The sequence below is a fragment of the Sinocyclocheilus anshuiensis genome, unplaced genomic scaffold (assembly GCF_001515605.1).
Source record: "Sinocyclocheilus anshuiensis isolate Anshui unplaced genomic scaffold, SAMN03320099.WGS_v1.1 scaffold491, whole genome shotgun sequence".
NCBI classification, from domain to species: domain Eukaryota; kingdom Metazoa; phylum Chordata; class Actinopteri; order Cypriniformes; family Cyprinidae; genus Sinocyclocheilus; species Sinocyclocheilus anshuiensis.
Window position 1 is genome coordinate 1,183,134 of NW_015551041.1, and position 24,323 is coordinate 1,207,456.

The following is a 24,323-nucleotide window of genomic DNA, read 5'->3' on the forward strand; positions in this document are numbered from 1 at the left end:
ATGCTATAGTAATACTATAAATCTGCGGAAGCATTTGATATCACGCATAAGGCGCCATGATTTCCGCAATGAATGAATGGCGGATGGTGCGGCGCACTGTTTTGTTTACTACACACATACTAAAGCGCGGATGACGCTCGCGGTGTTTTCAGCTTCTGCCGTCTCACTATATGATGATATGAACACGAATGTCATCTCCAGCTGCTCTGAGAGTCACTTCATTAGCATTTACCGTTTCATTTGAGAAATCTACCGTCATATCACATACACAGCAGCTGGAAGTTCTTCACGGCAACCCGTCAAAATAAAAGTTTAGATTAACGTTCTACTGTCAGAATATATTACTATTTAGCAGTCTTAAGACTCAATGCTACTACTGCTAATAAATATTAATAAATCTTTATTTTTAAAGGAATAATCACGTTTTCTTTTTAATTTTAACAGTAAACGTCTGTTGTGCAGCACTTTGTTTGCCAAAAAAATAAAAGGGTTTAATTTCATTTGATTAGGATAAATTAAATTAATGTTTTATGCCTTCATCTGATTACCAGCAAAATTAAGAACATTTTATAGGGCCCTATTATTGTTTAAAAAAGGACCCTATACAAAAAAAAAGAATAGGTTTAAAATACAGGCATGTGGTTCTTAATTTCTTTTTATTAATTCACCATTTGTAAACTAATGTTTACTGTTCATTTTTTAGAAATATCAATAGCATTTGTATTAAAACTATATTGACTGAATGTAATCAAAAAAATCGAGAATCGAATCGAATCGAATCGGGACATCTGAATCGATACCCAGCCCTAATTATGGGTATGTTTTCACTGAAAAGAAAGATAATGCTACTTACTTTAGTGAATCTGTGCTAAAACAATGCAGACAGCACGTGCAATAATGTGCGAAATTGGTAAATTTCCCCTGGAAGTGCTGTCAGTGTATGATCTTTGGTTTTATGTCACTGAGTACGTTTACATGGACAACAATAATCCGAAATTAATATGATTAAGACAATACTCTGATTAAGAATCTACTATGTAAACAGAGATTACCTTAATCCGGCTAAAGTCATATTCGAAATAAACAGAAATTGAATTAAGACATGTGGAGTATTCCTATTTTAGTCGCATTACTGAAGTGCAATATAGACATGTAAACGCCGCATTTTGTGACAGGATACACACACAACAGTGGTCAACCGTTTGACGGCAAATAAAGAGCTTCAACACCGCCATCGTCTGTATGCACGTACAAATAATTAACTGCACTTGAAGCTTTCATAAAATTACAAATGAAACACCCAAAACTGTACATGGCATCATCATGAAGACGAACTATATGTTTATACGTGAAATTACAGAGGGGACGTCGGATGATGTCACGTGGGACGTAATGACGTGCCATTAATCGAACTATGAACTATAACATGTAAAACGGGAACATGAAAGGAATATTCTAAAACCAACTCATGTAAACACCATAATCATAATGTTGGCTTATTTAGAATAAGGTAAAAAGTTAGATTACTGATGTCCATGTAAACGTAGTCACTGACAGCTCACTGAAAATTCAACATGTATTCTAAATGTGTGAAATCCTGTCATATTGTCCCCTACCGTTAATTAATTTGTTGCATGCAGACTCGCTTAAGACTCAGCAGCCAGAAATAAATGTCAGCTAAATGTCATATTTTAAATTACTGTGGATAAATGGATCCAGCAGAAGAGTGTTGCAGTCACTGATTTCACTAATTAAATTGAAGAAGAAAAAATATATGGATGCTCTCATTTGATGGTAAACACGTGACCAATACATATTTTCCCCCCACATCATTATTGAGGCTTCTGACTCCCTAAAGACTGTAATCTTTCAAATAAGATAGTAAACTTTCAAATAGTTGTGACAATTTGGTGTCATTTCTCACTAACTAATGGTCGTTACTCTAATTAGATGAAAGCAGCATCCCTGCACATCACTTGTCTTGTCTCACTAAATGAAGAGAAATTATTTTAAGAAGAAAGCAAAGGACTCTGTCATATCTTCCTGAAAGAATTTTGAAGATGCCTCTAAATGGCTGTCTTTGCCACTTTAGATTCTTAAAATAGCTCTGAAAGGTCATGATTTTTTTTTTATTTATGCCAGATTCATTGGAGCTATAAAGCAATGGCCTGGTCTGAGTTTCATTGTTAGCCCAGCTAGAATTTCAGTTCAGTGACAGTACAAAGACTCATAAATGTGATATATCTCAACCTTTTAATCTGTAATCATACCGTTTTATAGATATGCATTACAGTAAAAAGATTCATAAAGCAGTCAGCTCTCTTTGTCTCCTTAACTGCATTACAACATAAAGTCACATTTCACACTTTTGCTAATATCTTTTTTTATTTAAAGAAAATAACCCCTAATGCTGTACTTTTGCACTGCAAATAGAATTTTAGCTTGTTTTCAGAGAATATACACTTCCGTTCAAAATTTTGGGGTCAATCCTGAAAAAAATTCTCCTCAAAAACATTAAGCAATACAACTGTTTCCACATTTATAATAGTAAGAAATGTTTCTTGAACAGCAAATCAGCATTAGAATGATTTCTGAAAGATTAGGTGAGACTGAAGACTGGAGTAATGATGCTGAAAATACAGCTTTGCATCACAGAAATAATTACATTTTAATATATTAAAGACAAAATTTCACAATATTACAGTTGTACTGTATTTTTGATAAAAGAAATGCAGCCTTGATAAGCAAGTTCTTTAAAAAAACACATTTTAAATTATATGTGATAAATAAATAAATAAGGTTTATGCTTAAAAGAAGAAATTTTGCCATTGGAGTAACTTAAAGATATATTCTTACCCTGTATATTTTTAATCTTAAAAATATTTATGATTTAATATTTATACTTAAAAGAAGACATTTTGACAATGTAATAAGAAAAAAACTTGAGGCAAATTAATACTCTGCAAACAAGAATATATCCTGTGCAATTTTGCTTCTCAAGTAAATATATCTTGTTTTAAGGTTGTTTAGTTTTAGTCTAGTGATACAGGACAAAAATACAGATTTTTTTATACAGTGGGAAGGGAGTAATGCGTCTTTTTGTCACATGTGGAAACATATATTAAACAGAGGCTGCTGTGTTGCAGGTGTTCGGTTTCATACAGTGTATGTGTGATCATTTTACCTCTGTCTGTTCATGTGCATTGGTGTGTATATTTGTGTTTGTCCATGCGCAAGTGCATTTGTGTTCGTGTCTCCGCGTGTCTGAGTCTATCCCCCTGTGTTCAGAGCTGCACAGTCCATCTCCCTATGAGAAGTCTGTGCACTGAAGCTGTTTACAGATTCCTAGCAGACGGTGGTGTGATGTACAGCAATGAGGCGTCGCCGGGTAAAATTGATAAATGGATATGGGTGGGTGACCATAATGGCAACAGTAAGAAATTGGATACTTGGCATTTCCAGATTTAATTTACTGTAGGCCCAGTGTTAGAGTGGTATGCCACAACCCACTTTCTCGTGACAAGCACTTAATTATTTTCACCCATCCAAGTGTAGACCCTGTTTCAGCCGTGGCTAGGAAAACAGCTGCCCCACAATGGAGCTGGAGATTGCTGTGATAGATGAATATCACTGCTTTATTCAGACAACAAGAGAGGTGAAAAATAATCATGCTTCTGATGATGTAACTGCCAAAATCTTTAAAGAACAAGAAGCATGATTTTAAAAACTTTCCGTCTGTCTAAATTATATATATTTTATTTTTAAATTTAGATTTTTTTTTGTTCTTTCAAAGATTACTGCATGATGTCTCAGACTCAGGATTTCATAATATTGAATATGTAATAATGTGATGTAACAATCAAATTGTTCTCTGCTTGCGCTGCAGCTATTTTATGCATGATTCGTCCTTTCGGTCCCCTTGAGTCCAGCAGGATGTGTTCAGCCTTCCTCCATTCTCTTTTCTCTCTATCTGGGAATTCATTGTCGTTCATTCCCTCAGGATTTCTAATCCTTGTGTGGGCAGCATGTGCTCTGAATTTCAGCTGAGATCTGCTCAAGGCCTCGGGTTACAGAGGCGACAGTCAGAGGTCAAGCCATTTCTGAAATCGGTGGCATCCCCATTTAATTTCCAATCAGAGTGACCAGTGCGTCAGTTCAGCAAAAGTCAGGTGCAGATGACTTCATCCTGTTCTACGATACCACATGACAACTTCAAATAACGGCCAGTAGTCAACTGTAGCCTGAAATGTTTGAATGGGTGCCGTCAGAATGAGAGTCCAAACAGCTGATAAAAACATCACAATAATCCACAAGTAATCCACACCACTCCAGTACATCAATTAACATCTTGCAAAGTGATATTCTTCATGTTTGTTACACCAATAACTCCAGTGAAAAAGTCCATCTCCTGTTCATCAAAATCCATCAACGTATTTGTTTAGGACTGTTTTGGACTGTTTTCACTTGTAAACAGTGCTTGATATGTGCATATTTCCCTTCTGATTCAGACTAGATGACTTTTTCACTAGATAAAGCAATATTATTGATAGACGACTTGTATTTTAGCTGGAAGCAACAGTTTGAAGTTAAAAACAAACATTTACATCTTGGCTGGCCTGAGGGCACATTTTTAAGCAAATTTTCATTTTTGTGTGAACTATTCCTTTAAAAATGTCTCACGAACACTTCTAATGAAGCAGAAAATAATACTCTGTCATTACCCGATCAGCTGATGTAAAAGAATAAGGACAAGTCTTACCATTCGACACCTAGGATGTGATTTTAAAAACAATCTCTTAAATTAGTGTTAAATAATACAGTAGATTTAAACTTGGGTAAACTTTAAAAACTTGAATAAATGTGAATATAAATATGCTGCAAAAAAGTATTTGCCCCCATCTGAATTTATGCATTTGTGCACTTTTTTAACATTATATGAGGTCAGGTATCTTTTTTTGGTTGTTTGTTTTATGTCGAATTTGTTATTATATTAATGCAATCTTGTCATAAAATGGCCACAAAATGTTGGTGCTTATTTCATTGCTTTTCAGTTTTCAAAAAGTTCTCAATTATGCAAAAGGTGTGAATGGGGCACTGGGTGTTATATAACTTTCTTTAATAAATTAATGAAGGATGTGTCATGATGCATCACTTTTATGTATTTATAGGCTTTGTGTGAAGATCTGCCAACATTCAGTGTGAAAATAGGCAAAAGAACCAAAAATCAGATAGATGGAAACACACTATTATCATTTTGATACCTTTTGGGTGATGATCTTCATGTTGTTCAGATATTTTCTATAACATATCAAACTGTCATAGCCTATATTGCACTACATCCAGCGTAACATGTATTAAACTATGTATATGTGTGAAGTAAAATTATGTACAGTAGCCTATAGACTTGTGCTAAAAAAGGATCTTTTAACGATCAGTTAAGTCTGTGATTTAAATCTGTTCTGTCAGTTAAATATGCTATTTACAGCTTGAACACACCCTGACATTGACATTACTGAATTCCCCTAAACTCTAAAAATGAGTTTAATTTAATCATTTAAAATGGGCTGCTCCTCCTTAAAATACTCTCGTTTAACACATAAATTATTTTTACTAATATCATAAACTCACACTCCAAGCCGAAGGCCGAATTCACACACATGCATATGTACAGCGAGGGTGTTTTATGAGACAGTGCCATAAGACTGATGTCTGATTTATGAAGAGTGTCTCTGTGAGGACAACAGTAGGCAGATTATTAGTGTTGGGTTACGACTTCATCTCTCTCACTTTTCTACAATACTGATGTTTGACAACCAGTGTCTCTCTTTCTTTTTGAAATATTTAATATGCATCTGAAGACGCAGACTATTCCCAATTATTATCGCTTTCTGACTATGATTTCTTCTTAGATCACTTACTGTTTTTTTTTTTTTACATGAATAAAGGGGAGATCTTTTAGAACAGAAATAAATCCTGCAGCTGCACATTTTTATGTTTAGGTAGGATGTTTAGGCAGACATTTTCCATATTTCCAGTTAGTACATATCATGAGGGCTTCGAAATGATAAAGATACATAAAGTGTTGCCTAAAACCAAATTATATATGACCGGTCAGCAGTTGGTAGCAGTGTTGTCAGCAAAGTTCTGCTTAAATGCACAGATTGAATTGCGCCCCGCTGAATAGGTCTGTTACAGCCAAACTAAAGGCTTCATTTACTGCGTAAAGATTTCACTCTATTGCATCTCTTCCCAGTGACTATTCAATTTTTTCTGCCATAATCTAATACCCCATTTGGATCAATCTTGCAAGGTCTTAATTAGCTGTAAAAACCATAAATGAATAAGGACCCAAGTTGGATTGACCTTGCACTGAACCGGTTTTAGATGCTGAATCAGACTTCTACTGAAAAACTGGCAAATGTAAAACTATTATATTAGGTCTGGCAGCTGATTAAAACTGATATGCTGATTAGTTAATCAAATTAATCACATATGTTAATATTTGCTGATTAAAAAACCCAAATGAATATATTTTAAGATAATACATTATGTAATAGATGAGTAAAGCATTGAAAAAAAAGATACAAATGATCAATGTATTGTTTGATTTATTTCCATATTGTCCTGCAGTCCACAGCAATACATTTTGCTGTGTATAATTTTAATGCTTATTTTTATTAACGATTGAAAAAAGATTGAATAATCTAAAAAAAAAAGATATTTCTTCGCTCATTGATTCTTTTTTTGCAGCATTAAGGTTTCCCAATAGTCTTCAAAGGACAGTAACAGATGCTATTGTTTGTTTTTCAGACAAGTGTGCTTGACAGGAGATTTTTCAGGTCTACATTATTTTGGTCTTATGTTTTGGGAAAACAAGAACTTTGGACCCTTGATATTCAGCTCGCTGTGATTCACAGCAAACATCCTCGGCAGACCTCGCTACACAATAATCCTCGTGTCTCTGCATGCAGCAATATCCTGTGCAATATTATTACAAGAGAGAGAGGGAAGTTGCTTAAGATTTCATTTTACTGCTATGACATTTATTGGGAAGGCAAAGGATTTTGGCTTTAATATAGAATAGCTTTGCAATGCTGCAGCCCAGATTTCACTGTTTCCTTATGAAACGCCTCAAGGTCAGTGGAAACCAGCCCCTTTCTCAGCCATAGAAATGTTCAGTTCTCTCACCCTGGCCAAGAGTAGTCTTCAGTCTCATCTTATTTGTGGCTCGATGTGGATTTCAATCATGGAATAATCCATTTTCATTACTTATTAAAATTGATCCATGCAAACAAAAGGTGGTGTGGAGATGTCGTCCTCTGGGAACAATTGTAGCTCTCAACACTCATAAAATCAAAAGCTAGGGGTTATATGTGGAGGTTGATGTGTATTGGATTTTAAAGGACTCAGTTATGATCGTACATACTGACCATCCAGTTTCCAAATGAAAAAATCGACCATTTGCCTAAATGTTAAAAAAATTATTATTCATTATTTATTTTACTAGTTCCATGTTTCATTTTTGTGTTATTTGGAACATTTTTCACATACAGCACAACAACTTTTCTGTTGGAGATGTGGATTTATTTTGTACACAGATCTTGGTCGGGGTCATGGTCTGGATGCTGGTCTTGGAGGTCTCGACTCCAGCAGAATTCATGTTGTGTTTCAGTGTGCCGACTGGCTCCTCCTTCATGTGACTCCACTGTGAATTATGCTGTATGTGTTCTGGATACAGATAACAAATTAATGGAAGTCACCAGGAGAATGTATACAATAAAAAATGTGGGGAAAGCAGTTTTATATCAAGTGGCCTCATTAGTGTAAATAAAAATGGGATATTTTATGGAAAACGTAATAAGAGTAAGGGTATGGCCTATAACCCTACAGCTGTTGTTCGTAAACAAATTTGAGTGTAAATAATGCACAGCCTGGTAAATAAAATATCGCAGCGAGTGAGCTTCTCACTGTAGTCAACCTGTGGGAAGAAACAAGAAGACAAAATGTTCAGAAAAGGTCATGGGGAGGGCTGAAGGTGATAAAACAGTTGGTGAAAACTGCAAGTTGAGTCAGCGACAGATTCAATGTCATAAAGGATACAATAAACTTTCAGCTTTGCCTGCCTGTTAAGGATTCGAAAACCACAGGTTAGATAGTACCAATGTCAAGACAAACTCCCAGTGCTCAGGTCTAGGGGGTGTGTAAGTTAGTTGAGAAGTCGGTGGCTGACAGCACGAGGTGAAGGAAGGTGGGACATGAATGTTAATCAAGCTAATGAAGTTCTGGAGAGAGTGCAGGCTCATGCAGAGAGAGCCAGATATCACACACACATACACACACACACACACACACACACACAGCACAGCATCTAACAACAGACGGCTGTGCCACCAGGGGGCCTGCTGGTACACAACAGGAGTAAACAAGTAAACAGCTTACAATAAATGAGTCTCTTTACACATTTCCAAAATGTCCGGGTTAGTCAAGGACAACAGCTTCGATGAAAAGAGTGCATATATTGAAAAAGGAGGCTATTTGTAAATAAACTTGCGAGAGTGTGTGTGTGTGTGTGTGTGTGTGTGTCACCGTGGGACGATAATTGGATGTAGAGTCAGCAGCATGTTCATCAGATGGCAGAAGGACACTTGACTGGAAATGGGCCAGATTTGAGCAGGAAATGGCCAGACACAAATTGCAAACTACATTCTTAACAACCATATCCATCAGGTCATCCATCCTTATAGCCATCTAACCATTCCTCTGTCCAATCAATCACAAAATCTATCACCCCATCACTCACTAAATCCCTCCATCTCACTGCGATTTGCTCATTTTCCCTCCCTCTCACGCAGTTCATTCATTCGCCCCCTTCTTGACGGTGGCAGCTAGAGGTATTTACTCTTCCTGTGACTGCCAGGTATAAATATTGATGTGTGGATGGTCCGATTGAATGTCACAGTCCGTTCAGATAGTGAGAGAAAGAGAGAAAGACATTGTTGTGATCCTTTATGCACTTTAGAGTTCCATAAACGATCAATTTGAAGTGTCCGTTCCAGACACTTGCCTGAAGATTTTTCAGACAGATATCCATGACACTTCATATTAACAAAGAAACTCATTGAAGTATTAAAGGGATAGTTCACCCAAAAATAAAAAAAATTCTGTCATTAATTACTCACCCTCAAGTCGTTCCAAACCCGTAAGACCTTCCTTCATCTTCGGAACACAAATGAAGATATTTTTGATAAAATCATAGAGCTTTCTGACCCTGCATAGACAGCAACGTAACTACCACATTCAAGACCCAGAAAGGTAGTAAGGGCATCGTTAAAATAGTCCATGTGACATCAGTGGTTCAACCGTAATTTTATGAAGCTAGGAGAATAAACAAAGATAAAAGAAAACTCTCGAAAACAAAGAAAACTCTTGCATTCATGAGAGTACCATGACACATGCGTCAACACGTGTTGATAACTGACATGGAATAGAAGAAATTGTTGAATTATTGAAAGACATTTTTGTTTCCTTTGCGCACAAAAAGTATTCTCGTAGCTTCATAAAATTACGGTTGAACCACTGATGTCACATGGATTATTTTAACGATGTCCTTACTACCTTTCTGGGTCTTGAATGTGGTAGTTACGTTGCTGTCTATGCAGGGTCAGAAAGCTCTATGATTTTATCAAACATATCTTCATTTGTGTTCCGAAGATGAAGGAAGGTCTTACGGGTTTGGAACAACATGAGGGTGAGTAATTAATGACAGAATTTTCTTTTTTGGGTGAACTATCCCTTTAAGAATTTTCTTTATTTTCCATTATAACTTTATTTCTTTTTTAAATTAATTTAAAATGTGTTTAAAATCTGTCTGGAAAGATATATACACTGCTGTATATTTTGGAGTCAGTACATTTTTTTCCCCGAAAGGAATTAATACTTTTATTCAGCAAGGATGTTTTAAATTGATCAAAAGTGACAGTAAAGACTTTTACATTGTTACAAAATAAATTTAAATAAATGCTGTGCTTTTTAACATTCTATTCATCAAAGAATCCTGAAAAAAAAGAAAGTATAACATTTTCCACAAAAATATTAAGCAGAACAACATTTTTATTTTTGATAATAAAAAGAAATGTTTCTTGAGCAACAAAACATCATATTAAAATGATTTCTGAAGGATCTTGTGACACTGAAGACTGAAAACTTTCCATGAACACATTTAAAACAGTTATTTTAAATTGTAATAACATTTCACAGTATTACTGTTTTTTTCCCCTGCATTTTTAATCAAATAAATGCAGCATTGGTGAACATAAAATACTTTATAATATAAATCATAAAAGACTTTCAAAAAGCATTTAAAAAAAACTTACTGACCCCAAACTATTGAATGGGAGTATAAGTGCTTCACAAAAATAAAAGATTCACATTTATGCTTTAATTGACATTCTGATTTAAATGTATTAATAAAAAAAAAATGTTTTGAGTTACAAGTCAAAATATTTTTCTTTGTTAAAAAGCATAAATGTTGAAATAGAGAGTATAAAGTTTTCAACCTGCAACATTAAAGGTGATAACTTTTTATGTATTATTACTAACTTTTCGATTCATATTCCTGCAGCCAGGAAACAAACACTTCCAAAGCAAGGTGAAATTCTTTTACTCAGTTCTGAGTTTTAAAGCTATTTGAAAGACACAGATACACACTTATACGCCCACTCGCTGTCTGACAAATACATCTTAACATGCATACGGACACGTACCTGCAGCCTTTTTTCATTCTTATAAACACATCTTGCCTTGATTACTGATATAAGCTGTTTTCTTGCTACATCTTTGCTAATATAGCTTAGCATCCCATATGGCCTCGACATGAGCTTATATTTCAAGGTGAATTTAAAGGGGTCATATGATGCTTTTTTAAAGATCATTATTTTGTGTATTTGGTGTAACAGAATATGTTGACATGCTTTAATGTTAAAAAACGCATTATTTTTCAAATACTGTACATTATTGTAGGTCCTCTAAGGAAAACTTGAAATCGCATCATATGACCCCTTTAACTCATCTCTAATGCACCAATTGGCTTACCATCATATATGGCAATACACTAAAGTCTTCCTGATTTAGTTGTTGCTGGAGTATAACAAGGTTAGACAGGCATATGAATCAGTTGTGTGAAAATGATGGGAGATTTTCACAGTGCATTAAGTCTTATGAAGAGGACTAATATTAGAAAACCACATATATTAGGTCACCACAGCTCTAACATACTGTACAGTGTGCAAGTGAAGAAGTTGACAGCTGCATACTGTACCGCTAAATTTAGCCTCATTATTGGTCTCAGTGGTTGGACACATGATACCTCGCTGCCCTCCAACTGCTAAACAACAGTCCAGTGTATTAGTGTCTAGAAAGTAAGGTATATAATGATAAAGTATCAGTAGTGTTGACACTTTGTTTGCGATTTTATTTTGTGGACTGTTTACTTGCAGGGACTAACTGGACTATGCTAACTAGCCAAACTGACCCCCTTGGCTGCTATTTGAGCGTAAACCGCACTTCTCTGTCTCTGTCAAATAAGTAGCATCTCATCCTGCTGTTGCCATGTTTATGACATATTGATTTGATTTTGTGGAAAGCTGCACTGTGGTAAACAAAGAGCTCTTGCATTAGATGTGACAGGAACTCTGCTTGCTTTTGTTGTTCTCTGCCTCTTCAGATGTCTGTTGTATAACGTTATATGTATACAGCTGCACTCAAACATCAGTGAAGGAGTATCTTAATGCATATCAATTGCATGTGGCATAAAAGAACACAACAAGAGGGTATTTTGTTTCATACGATGGTTAGCTGCTTCTAGTGTTGGGATATGTTACCTTTAAAAGTAATGTTATTTTATTGCACTTCTCATTATTTTACATTTTATGAAACATTAGGAGTTCTTATTGTTAATTAACTATTAACAAGTGTTTTCATTAATTGAAATAAAGGTGAAATAAGATACACAGTAATCTATATATAAAGATTAAAAACTTATACGAAAATTAGAAATGTTGCAAATGTTTTAATTTTAGTTTAGTAACTAAAGTTACTGAAAAATAAACAGAAATAAAAAACTATAGTGAAAATTGCAAAAGCACCTAACAAAATCACTAAAACATAAACTAAAATTTAAAATAAAAACTTAATATATATAAATGTAAAAAATAATACATGCTATAGTATTATACAGCTAATACTAAACACTGGTTTTGCATTACATTTGCAATGAACATTTGTGAATACATTTTTCTAATATAGTTAACATACTAGCTCTTTTGTAAGACTACATTATTACTTTGTCAGATTACTATTTTTATGATTTGTTTTGTTCTAAAAAAAAAATCTTCCTTGAAATTTTGTCATAATTATTCATTTTATTCTGTTTAGTTAGTAAAACTAAACTAAAATGGAAAACTAACTAAAGCTAACTAAAACTAAAATGTCATCTAATTTTAGTAATCAAACACCTTTTAATTGATGAGACAGAAATTGAAGTGCAAAATGACACCAAATATTCAAACATTTCTAGATTTGAAACATTTCAAAATTTTTCTAGAAAGAACGCCACTGTACACACTGTAAAAAAAAGTCTGTAAAATGTATGGTAAAAAAACGGCAGCTGTGGTTGCCAGAATTTTACCGTAAAAATACGGTAAATTTTTGTTGGGTTTTACAGATTGAACCTAAATTTACATTTAAAGCAGTATTTAATTAACTGATATAATGTTAATATACCAACTTATTGAAGTACTGAAATCTGCTTGTAATACTCTGATAACCACGAAAAGCAGGTGGTGATGAGAAAGTCACATGATGAAGCAAAGCTCATCACAAGCAGCTTTTCTACAAGCTGAGAAGGAAAAATACTAACATATATAGGAGGTGCACATGTGTCATTCACACAAACAGTAAACACCATCATGGTAACACAAATGAAACTGAAATAATGCAATAAACATTTATTTAACATCATTAGATGTATCATAATAAATATACACAATACACACATATATATAAACAAAAACTTTTATTTTGGATGCGATTAATCATGATTAATCGTTTGGCAGTACTAGAAAAAACATAAAATGTGAAATGTAACGCAGGGAATTCTGGGAATGTCAATTCACGTTTTTTTCACTGTAAATTATACGTTTTTTTTCCCTTTCAAAAACTGTATATTACCATACAATTACATGTAATGTCCAATACAGTTTTTCACCATATATAGTAGGGGAACTTACCGTTAACCAAGTAATAGATTTTTACTGTAGCATTTTACAGTCTTTTACCATCTTTTACCATCTTTTAAAATCACAGTCTCCAAAAAGTAATTTGCTCACATTAAAAGTAGCGTGTTACAACGGCCCTCAACGCACTTTCTCTGTCGCCTCTGGCTTGCTTAGTTGGGGACACTTCATTTCCAGCGATACCGTTGACTTGATTGCAAAGATACTATTTAAACTGAGCTGGATGTTGACATCACTGAATTCAATGATGAACTGTCTTTAACTGAAAAATTTGTGTTTACTATTGTCATTTTGCATTATTGACACTATTTTCCTAATTAATGCTGTTCAGTTGCTTTGACACAATCTGTATTGTTAAAAGCGCTATATAAATAAAGGTGACTTGACTTGACTTGACTTTCTTCAGTTTCTTTTATACAAATATAACTTGGGTAAGGACATGTGTGTACTAGAGCAGTGTTTCCCAACCAGGGTGCCGTCTGTCGAGAGCAGGGGTGCCGTGTAAAAAAAAATTTGTTTAATATTTTTAAATTGCTAAAATGTTCAAAAAAGCATCTATTATATAATATCCATTTCTGATGTCACCAATATTTCAAATTATCATATTGAAGTTAGAAATTCAAATATTGTGACAAAATTAATTTTGTAGGGTGCCACAAGTTTGTTAAAATTTCCAAAGGGTGCCACGACTAAAAAAAGGTTGGGAAACACTGTACTAGAGTGTTCTAAAAGATCAGACGGTGGTGGGACCAGTGAGAGTCCCTCGTTCTGTGTTCCTGCTCTCTTCCTGGGATTTGAGTTTTTCATAGGCTGTGAAGTCATCGGGAGCTAGGCTGTCTGCAGTGCTCCATTACTGCCAACTCCCACCGTGCAGCAGCGTCGCTCTCCTGCTTCGCCTCATGTCGGCCGTCTCTGACGAGACTCTGATCTAATAGACCTGAGTGATCTGCCGGTGGCAGCAGGAGGGAGATGCACAGTGGCAAAGTCTTTAGCTGTTTACAGGGATCGTCTGTTATCTTTCACACAATCTCTCCTGCCTTCGACTTTCCTCCCTGTCTCACCTCCTCCCACTCAAGTGAGAGATCTTGCAGACCCATAGAGCGTGGGAGAATTGCTTGCAGTTGGGTCAACGCCATTTAAAAAAAAAAAAGTTTCCGCCAAAATCAGTATTGTATCTGGTCGGTGTTGAAAAGTCCATTTTTAATTTTACGCAAAATGTGATATCCGCCGTGTTATTCTGTCATGTTTTCTCCCTATTTCTCCCTATCTCCCAAGTCTGTGCATCTGTGCAAGTGCATACTATCTTTTCATCTTATCTTTCATTCCGTGCTGCTTGATATTCATTTTATAACTTTACAATAGAACTTTGAGACCTCTGAATTGTAGCAGGTTCATTTGTAAGTGCTCAGAATTGAGGAATAATAAGCTGTGCCACTTTTTACTTAAGTTAAATGAGATGTCTGCAATCAACAGAAATTCCAAACATCTATTAAAGGTGGGGTAAGCGATTTTTCAAAAACGCTTTAGAAAACTGATTCGGGCCGAGTAGCAAAACAAACTTGTAGCCAATCAGCAGTAAGGGCGTGTCTACTCATGATGTGGAGGAGAGAGAGTTCAGTCCACAGGACGGACATTAGCCGAGATAGAGATGGCGGATTAAAAACAAAAGAGGAAAACGTCTGCGGAACAAAAGAAGGCTTAAGGCAAGAAGTAGGACCCGTGTAAATATCGGATCAGCTTTCCAGCGCTGGAGAGAACTCAAGGAGCGGAAGGCCTGTGATCGGATGCCGAGGTTGCTTTGTTTCTTCTCGATAGGTAACTAACACCATGTCTGCGCTGCAACAGCTAAAGTCTGTCTAGTACACTGGACGTGACAAAGCGACCGTTGAAATTTGAAATTTGTGCCATTTGAAATTTGTGTCAATACGTCATAAATAGAATGCAGCAGCAGTTTTCTGTCGGGGATTTGTCGTGTCGTGCCGCGCCGCATCCAGTGTAGACAATAGATATGGATATACTGTATATCTATGGTGTAGACAGCATCACTGATTATAATGAGTTCCATAGTATTTTGTCGCGCCGCGTCCGGTGTAGACACGTTGTTACATTGGTTTTGCTTTGTTTCACAGAAATAATCGTTGCCTGGGTTGCGTACGTATGTGTGGGGCGGAGCTATCAAAATAGGGGCGAGACCCTTTTGGGGTAGGGGCGTGTTTATTTTGGTGATTTCAAATGTTAACATGGGCTACCAGAAATCACTTACCCCACCTTTAAGTGAAAAAGTGAAAGTGAAGTGACATGTGGCCAAGTATGGTGACCCATATTCGAAATTTGTGCTCGGCATTTAACCCATCCAAGTGCACACACACAGTAGTTAACACACACCCGGAGCAGTGGGTTTCAAATGTCAACATTGTCTACCAGAAATCGCTTACCCCACCTTTGAACCTATTTTGATCACTTTTTGTTGCACATTATTTGCATTTTCATAAACCACACCACTGGCACAACTTACCCCGACCCACATTGTTTTGGGAAAAATGGTTCATTTAATAATTCATGATGGATTTTTAGCCAAATAATTGACATGTGTTTATACATGGGTGATTCACCATATTTTTAGACTTGAATAATATTTTATTTTTATCTGCAGTGGGGAAAATGTATTTTTGACATGCAAAAAACAGCATAAAAACGATTCTTATGTGCATGTCTCAGTTATAGGCATGAATAGGTTTGGTTACATGACACAAATGATGCACAGTTTGCTAGATTAAAGGGGCAACGGTATGTGGTGATCCTTATGCTCGTATACACTAACGTACCACAGCACACAGTATTGCCGCCAGATTAAGTATAATGCATTATGACACAAATTGTGCTGGATAAAACAGACTCACCAGCAGGATTCTATGAATTTATGAATAAAAGAAAAGAAACACCATGAATATTTTGCAAATTCTCTTTGAAATTCATACTCTCAGTTATCTATGGGAAACTACAACCTACAGTATACAGCGTCCTCATTACAGGGAACTTCCACATCAGATTAGCTGTAGGTTTATGCACCAGTGCAATGTACTTTATTGTTTTCCAGAACTTTGTGAAGACAAGTTTTTGTCTGTTATAATTACATACACTAAACAGATTTTATTAGCATTCATTATACATGAAAATATAGGGAAATATATGATGGCTTTTGATGAATCAGTCAAAAACTTAGCAACCCATTTTACTTCTGTAACATCATGAATTTCCAAGTGCAATAGAATATCAAACAGGAGAAATGCAGGTCAGGGCTTGATTTTAGCCATGAGGAATTGATTGATTTTTAATTACGTTTTCAATATCAAAATCAATAAACAGACTAATGTTACTAACTATTAAGGGTTGCAAATCAGCAGCAAATCAGACGTTGTTGTGTGCAGGAAACACCGATGTGACCAAACTGCAAATGAACGCACACAAAATTTTACATTATTGCAATTGGAAAATGTTTATTTTTTGGTCATGTGACCAATTTGTGACAGATGTAGTTGCAGACCGGAGCCCTGAAATGTCATGAACTGAAAAGTTTCAGGGAAAGAATAAGGGGCGGTTTCTCATTTTTTTAAACTGTTTTCTGTGTAAAGGTGCTAAATTATATATTTTTTTCTTTGTGACAACATGCACCAATGAATCATTCACAATAGGAAATGCTTTACGAAAGTAAATGAAGAGTTTGGTTCCAAAACGTGATAAACGCCATTTAAAAAAAAAATGAGTTCCCGCCAAAATCAGTATTGTATCTGGTCGTTATTGAAAAGTCCATTTTTTATTTTACGCAAAATGCGATATCCGCTGTGTTATTCTGTCATGTTTTCTTAATTTGTGTTCCGAAGATGAACGTAGGTCTTATGGGTTTGAAATGACATGAGGGTGAGTAATTAATGACAGAATTTTCATTTTTGGGTGAACTAACCCTTTAAATGCCGCTCCATCTGAAAGCATGTGATGGAGATTTACTGCTAATCACAGAATCGGCTTTACTGACGAGATGCGCATGACAATCGCATGCGATTTATCGTGCAGCCCTAAAAAAAAAAAGAATAATTTTGACGGCATTGATGAACCTGTGGTGGTTTCTGCGGTGGGGAAGTAACGTAAGCTATTAATAAGATTAATATTGACTAAGTTCAGAGGCTGTCATATGTGGATCAACTTACTTTGTTGTGTATTTTTAACCGTTTCAATATGAAAAATAACTTTTATATTGATTCAATGGATTTATTGCATTTTGGGGAAAAAATGATCAGTTTTTATTATAAGTCTTTGAAAATCAAAATCTGGATTTGAATTTTTTATGTTATTATAACCCAGTGGTTCTCAAACCTGTCCTGGAGTACCCCCTGCCCTGCACATTTTGTATGTCTCCCTCATCTATCACACCTGATTCAACTCATCAGCTCATTAGTGGAGGCTGCAAGACCTGAAGTGGGTGTGTCAGATATAGGGAGACATACAAAACGTGCAGTGCTGGGGGTACTTCATGGAGAGGTTTGAGAACCCCTGTTATAACCCAAAGACGCTATGTGAAAGTTTGAAACAGAAAATAGTAGTTTTCATCTTGCCACTTTCTTGGTAGAGAAAACACATTTTTACTCAAATTAATCCAAATGGATTTATAGCGTTTTGGAACCAAACTCTTCAAATATACTCTTACAAATAAAGGTTCATTATTGGCATTTATGGTTCCATGAAGAACCTTTAACATCCACAGAATTTCCATTGCACACAATTTTTTTTATAGTGGGAAAAGGTTCTTCAGAATGTTAAAACATTCTTTCCGCTTATAAAAAAATTGTGGTTTTCAGTTTTGATTTAATGTACAAACAGATTACAGTAGAAAAAGCCTCTCTCACAAAAACAGGCATCTCCCCAACCTCTTCTCTTGGCCTGTAAATAACCTGCTCTAGCTCTCAAACCCGTGTCAGAGCGGTGCCTGCAATGAATCCATCAACCAAAAGTATCATGGCTTTGGCATCTAATCGATGCTACTCTCTGCCCTTCCATAGGTCAGTGTCAAAGCATTGAGACGTCTCTGCCAGAGTCTCTGAATCAGTATGACTCAGGCCATCTTCCAGTTTCGTTCCCTATTAAGTAGACACGGACTTTAGATTTTTCCCACGGTGAATACTAACGAATATGTTTCTGAATATCTTTGGACACACACTTCTGTTCATACACAATAACCTTTGATGTCAAGATGATGTTTGTCAGGCTGCTGGGAGACCATCTGGAGCTGCTGCAAGCAGTGGCACATAAACATTAGCAGTCGACCACAGGAGTCAACCTCCCTCCGTCCACCCGCCCTTTCTCTAAACTCTGTCTATGTAAGAGGTGGAAAACACGAGCAAGGACACTACTTCACTGAGCCATATGCTTCTTTATTTCAGCACATTAGGGCAGACTGAGGCTTTCATTATAACTTCTCGTTGGTTGCGTTTTGAATGTAAGCAGCTCAGTGAAATTTCCTGAACCCAGAAGTTCACTTTCATGGTACACTGGTTATAAAAATGTAAAAGACTGAAATGTCATCCTAACGTTCGCTCTCTTTCTTTTCCCTCAGGTGCAAAGGTCATATTCTCCCAAGTACAGTCCATAAGAAAGGTGAGCCTATTCATCTGAATGATCACAAGGTTTTACATTAGTGCTTCACGGCCTGTGCTATGGCTGCAGGAATTACTGTGCACTGGCACCACTTGGTGGCTGCCACTGGAGAGACAAGACTTTATTAAAAAACAACAACAACCTTATAGAGCCCATGAAATAATTATTTCGTGTGTTGACATATTTTCTTTTTAAACATTTTAGTCCTGTGGACTTTTAGAAATTAAACTCTCTTAAAATACACTTTTCAAAATCTCACTTAATTATTTAATTTAGAATGATTTGCTTATTTAATTTGTCTGCTAACAATATCCAGCAGAGAATACGGATTCGGTCATATAAATTCCCACCACATATCAAATGATGCTTTTATTTGAGAAAACATTGTGTGGAAATGATATTCTTAACTTTGGAATAAAATACGTAATTGTAATTGTAATGGTAAATAGGTAATGCCTTACAAATGTCATCAGCTAGTATTTATGTATCATAAACACACACAAATAATTGTTATTATCCACACTTTTTGCAAACAACCCCGGGACAGTTGTAATTTTTACACAATAAATATTAAATGCTTTATCATTGTTTCTCACATTGTTTAGATTATCAGTATCAAAATAATATTCATATTTTTTATGATGGCTTTTTATAGTTTAAGAATGAATGTCTGGGTCTGGGACAAGGGCAAAACAAAAATCTATTTGAAAAGAGTGACTGAATGATTAAATCCAAGTTACTTTGAATAAAAATCAGCCCGTTACATAAATACCCCTGTGAAAAAGTAGTAAACTTTAGCATCTTTTTAAGAAGAGTACTTATTACACGAATAAATAATACTTTCAAAGAATATATTTAGGTGCAAATTTAATGTAATGTTTTTGAACACTTAACTGTATGTTAATTGCAATTAATACTGATAAATGAAAATACAGTTTACATTTATGTTATATGCAATAAGATAAACTTTAGAGTTCTTTAGAGCATTTATTTTTCTTTCAAGCATGAAAAAGCTTATTAAACATATTGATTTAAATTGTTCTTTAAAGTAAAACTTTTAATTTGCCATTACAAAGTGTACCTTTTAAAAGTGCACTTAAGTGTGTTAAGAAACAAGTACATTTAAGTGGCCTTTTACTTAATTAATATTACTTTTTTTTTTTAAATACACTTTTAGGATTTGAAGTAAACTACACTCTAAAAAATGCTGGGTTAAAAACAACCCAACTTGGGTTATTTGACAACCCAGCGCAGGGTAAATATTGGACAGAGCACATGCTGGGTTATTTTGAGCCAGCTGGTTGGGTTAAATGTTTTTACTCAACATGCTGGGTTGTTTTATTCAAGTCAACTATTATTTAAAAATTATTATATTGCTGACTTACAGTGTGCTGGAAATTAAAAATCACACAGAATTACTAGAGGCAACAGCAATTCTCAAAAGATAAACATTTATTATTAAGCAAGAACACCCATGGAAAAAATATAAGACAAATTGAATTTATTTGGGTGAATACAGCATAGTTTACGATATTACATACATTTAAACTCGTTTAACAAGCATTTTAGAAAAAAGTAGCATTTTAACTTAAGTGTATTCAACTGTTCTCTGTAATCACTTTTCACCGAAATAGTGCTAATTCTCGTGCCGGTGTGTCGCTGAAATCTGAGCCGGTGAAGGGCTGCTGTTCGCGGGGGAACTGCGGACTTCAGACCACAACCTCGCGTTTCACTCGTAGCTAAAAGATGCCGTGACTGACTCCATAACCTGCCCATTAACAAACAGTACTGAGATTAGAGAACATATTTTAACATCAAATTAAATTAAATTCATTATGATATCGAATGAAATCAGTTAATGTTATGCAAGGCAAAAGGCATTTCCATCATGCGAAATGACCACTGCTGACACATCTGACTGACATCTCGTCCTTATGTTGTGTAGCGTAATATAATATAATTTACAGCACAGTAAAGACTTATAAATGAAATAAAATGTACACAAACCTTTATTTTGCTGAAGTAGCGCACCAAATCGGCAGCGGCGGTGCTGAGAACCGCTTTCTCCTGTAGAGGACTCAAAAAGCCAGCGATCTCACTGTTACTCAGCAGCTGGGTTGTTTCGTTGGAGACAGGCTCATCTCAACCCAGCTGTTGGGTAGAAAAAATAACCCAGCATTAAAAAGGATGCAGCAGCTTAGTTACAGAAAACTACCCATCACATGGGTAAAGTTTTTTTAAATAACCCAATAAAATGACCCATCAAGCTGAACCCAGCATTTGGGTAAAAAAAAAATAACCCAGAATTTTTTAGTGTGCAGAAAAACTACCCAGCACCTGGGTAAAAATAACCCAACAGGCTGAATCCAGCATTTGGGTTAAAAAAAATAGCACAGCATTTTTTTACTATAGTGCACATTTAATACAATTGAGCACACTTCTTTTTCACAAGGGTGTGCCTGAATTTGAAGAAACACTATTATTGTTGCTGACAGTACTTTTGTTCTCTAAATTACAGGAACCATGTCCTTATTGTCCTGACAATGACAGACAGTCTGATCCAACAGGAGACAACTTTCCTAGACCTGCACAACCGGTGCAGCTTCCAGTCTTCCCATGGGTCCAGCGTTCCTCTCTAATCAACCCCAAAGACATCACTGCTGCCCATGTCACAAAGAGCCACCGTAAACTCCTCCTTAAGAGCGGCCTGCTTGTCCAGCAGCTCAACGCTGACCCTCCTGGCCAGATCAAGGAGAACCCAGAGCGATTGACTAAGGTGCAGCTGTCCCGTCAGAGGCTGATGAGGGAGGTCTGTGCCAAATACACAAGCGGAACCACCAAACAGACTATAACCCACATGCATGTGTCCCGTATCTTTGTGGAGGACAAGCACAAACTCCTCTACTGTGAGGTGCCCAAGGCGGGCTGCTCCAACTGGAAGAGGGTGCTCATGGTGCTTCAAGGTCTTGCTTCTTCCACTGGGGAGATCCAACATGACGAGGTGCATTATGGGAATCATCTCAAGCGTCTTGACTCGTTCGATCAAAATGGAATCATTCGTCGTCTGAAGACCTACACCAAAGTCCTCTTCCTGAGGGAACCTTTCGAAAGGTTAGTGTCTGCTTTTCGGGACAAGTTCCAAAGTCCAAACTCGTACTACCACCCCGTGTTCGGGAAGCCCATCATATCGAAATACCGCAGCAATGCGACGCAGTATGCCTTGCGCACGGGAGCGGGCGTGACCTTCAAGGAATTCATCCAGTATCTGTTAGATGTGCATCGGCCGGTTGGCATGGACATCCACTGGGAGCCCGTAGGACATCTTTGCAGCCCCTGCTTGCTGGACTATGATTTCATTGGGAAATTTGAGACTCTGGAGGAAGAAGCCAATTTCCTTTTGAGAAGTATCGGAGCTCCTAGCAATTTAACATTCCCTAGTTTTAAAGACAGGAACCCTAATGCAGAAAGGACATCTTTGGATATCACAAGGGGATATTTTGCACAACTAAATGTGACGGAGAGACAAAGAGTGTATGACTTTTACTACATGGACTATCTGATGTTCAACTACTCCAAACCGTTTAAAGATTTATACTGAGGCTTTTACAGTAGTCTAATGAACTTTCTGTTGGCCTGATGTTCACATTTTGTCCTAGTGAGGTTATTTTATTACTGTCAAATGTCATTGTTTATTTGATAGCAAATTTCAATGTGAAATATTACTCACATTCTGTACTTATCTCTGCAGGCTGGTCCTTGCGTTTATCTTGTTATTTACAAAACATATTCAATTCTATTCAGTAAGAAACCTCTTAATGGGATAATCTGCCCCAAAAATAAAAATTTGACAATTTACTCACTCTTCATGTCGTTTCAAACCTGTGTGAACAAATAACAAATTATTTTGAAGAATGTTTCAGCTGTTTTTGTAAAAACAATGAAAGTCAATATGGTCCAAAACAATGGTAGACAAAAACAAAATACATTTTTCAGAATATCTTCTGCTGTGAAGGTGAGTAAATGATGTCAGAATTTTCATTTTTGGCCAAACTGTCCCTTTGTTGTGTGTGATTTGTTTTCTCAGACTGCCTAGAATGAATAGACTGTACTAAGAGTGTCTAAAAGTGATCATAATGTCATTTATATTAGTGTTGAAGGAAAGTGTCCAGCTATGAGTATCACTGCTCGATATAACATTGCGAAACATTTTCAACAACGAGACAGATCATTGCTGGATTTAGTGTGGTACATCTGGACTGGTAATGGTAAAATCAGATTTTTTGTGAATTTATAAAAAACAATTTGTCTACAGTGTGTCATGTATTAGAGCATGACCTTCTACACCTTTGCCTTACTTTCACATTTCTCATATTATTACGTTTTCTGTATATTAATAAATGTAAGCACAATATTTTAATGTTAGTTAGATGACATCTCTGCGCGATTACCTTCTTTATTGTTATAATGACATTGTATCAAAATTCCAGTCATTTCTAGGCCTCAGTCACTAGTAGCTAGGTGTACAGTAAACTCAACACATTCTCTCATCTTTCACCCTTTGTTTGAAGGTTAGTAACATATTTTTGATTGTTATCCAACTTATTTTTCATTGCGGAAGTAAGCTATTTCCTGTGAATCCGCAAGACTTTTGATTCATTAGCCGCTAATGATAAGTAACCAGAAGAATAACAACGTGCAGTAAACGGTAAAAGTATTTACGCAACAAACCAGTGTATTTATAATTATTATGATATATTAAAAATAATAAGAAAAAGCCTACCAGCTTGTAAAACCAAGCAGCATAATGGACTGTTTTTGAAGCTAAAATAACCGGACGTTCAAGTTAAAAATGACCGCGCCCGCTTATGATTTAAACATAAAGTGGAAGTAATGTATCATATTACTACAGGGCGCTCAGGAATGCTTACTTCTGATTGGTCAGTTGCGCCATTCAGCGGCCTGAAATGTCCTAATATATAATAATGAACCCGACGCTACCTTCAGGACTTATCAGTCCGCGGACTCGCGCGCTCTTGTTTCATACAAACGCAACTGGCGTCATCTTGCGTAGTGAACTGTAGTGAAATTGACCTTAGAGGATGTATGTATTAATATTACGGTCATATTGTAGCTGTGTTCGTCTTGTTTCTAGGCTGATTGTTGTGTAATGGATAATATTTTTTTTCTATCGGAAGCATCAAGATATAAGCCTATGTACAATTAAGATTATAAAATTACACACACACACACACACACACACACACACACATATATATATATATATATATATATGCATATATAGTGTTATTATTTTTCTGCTACTTTACCCCAGTTTTGGAAACAAAAGCAGCAACCCAACCCCCCTTTTGCAGCAGTCAAAAC

At 36.0% G+C, this 24,323-nt stretch overlaps 1 protein-coding gene across 1 annotated transcript in view; it reads left to right on the forward strand.

The window, feature by feature from the left end:
- Positions 1 to 22,775, forward strand: part of LOC107661475 (carbohydrate sulfotransferase 8-like) — a 59,451-nt gene extending 36,676 nt beyond the window's left edge. The window contains exons 3-4 of the mRNA XM_016451085.1: positions 18,901 to 18,941; positions 21,460 to 22,775. Of these exons, the coding sequence (XP_016306571.1) occupies positions 18,901 to 18,941; positions 21,460 to 22,539 (1,121 nt within the window). The 3' untranslated portion in view covers positions 22,540 to 22,775. The remainder of the gene's footprint in view (positions 1 to 18,900; positions 18,942 to 21,459) is intronic.
- The last annotated feature ends 1,548 nt before the right edge of the window (positions 22,776 to 24,323 follow it).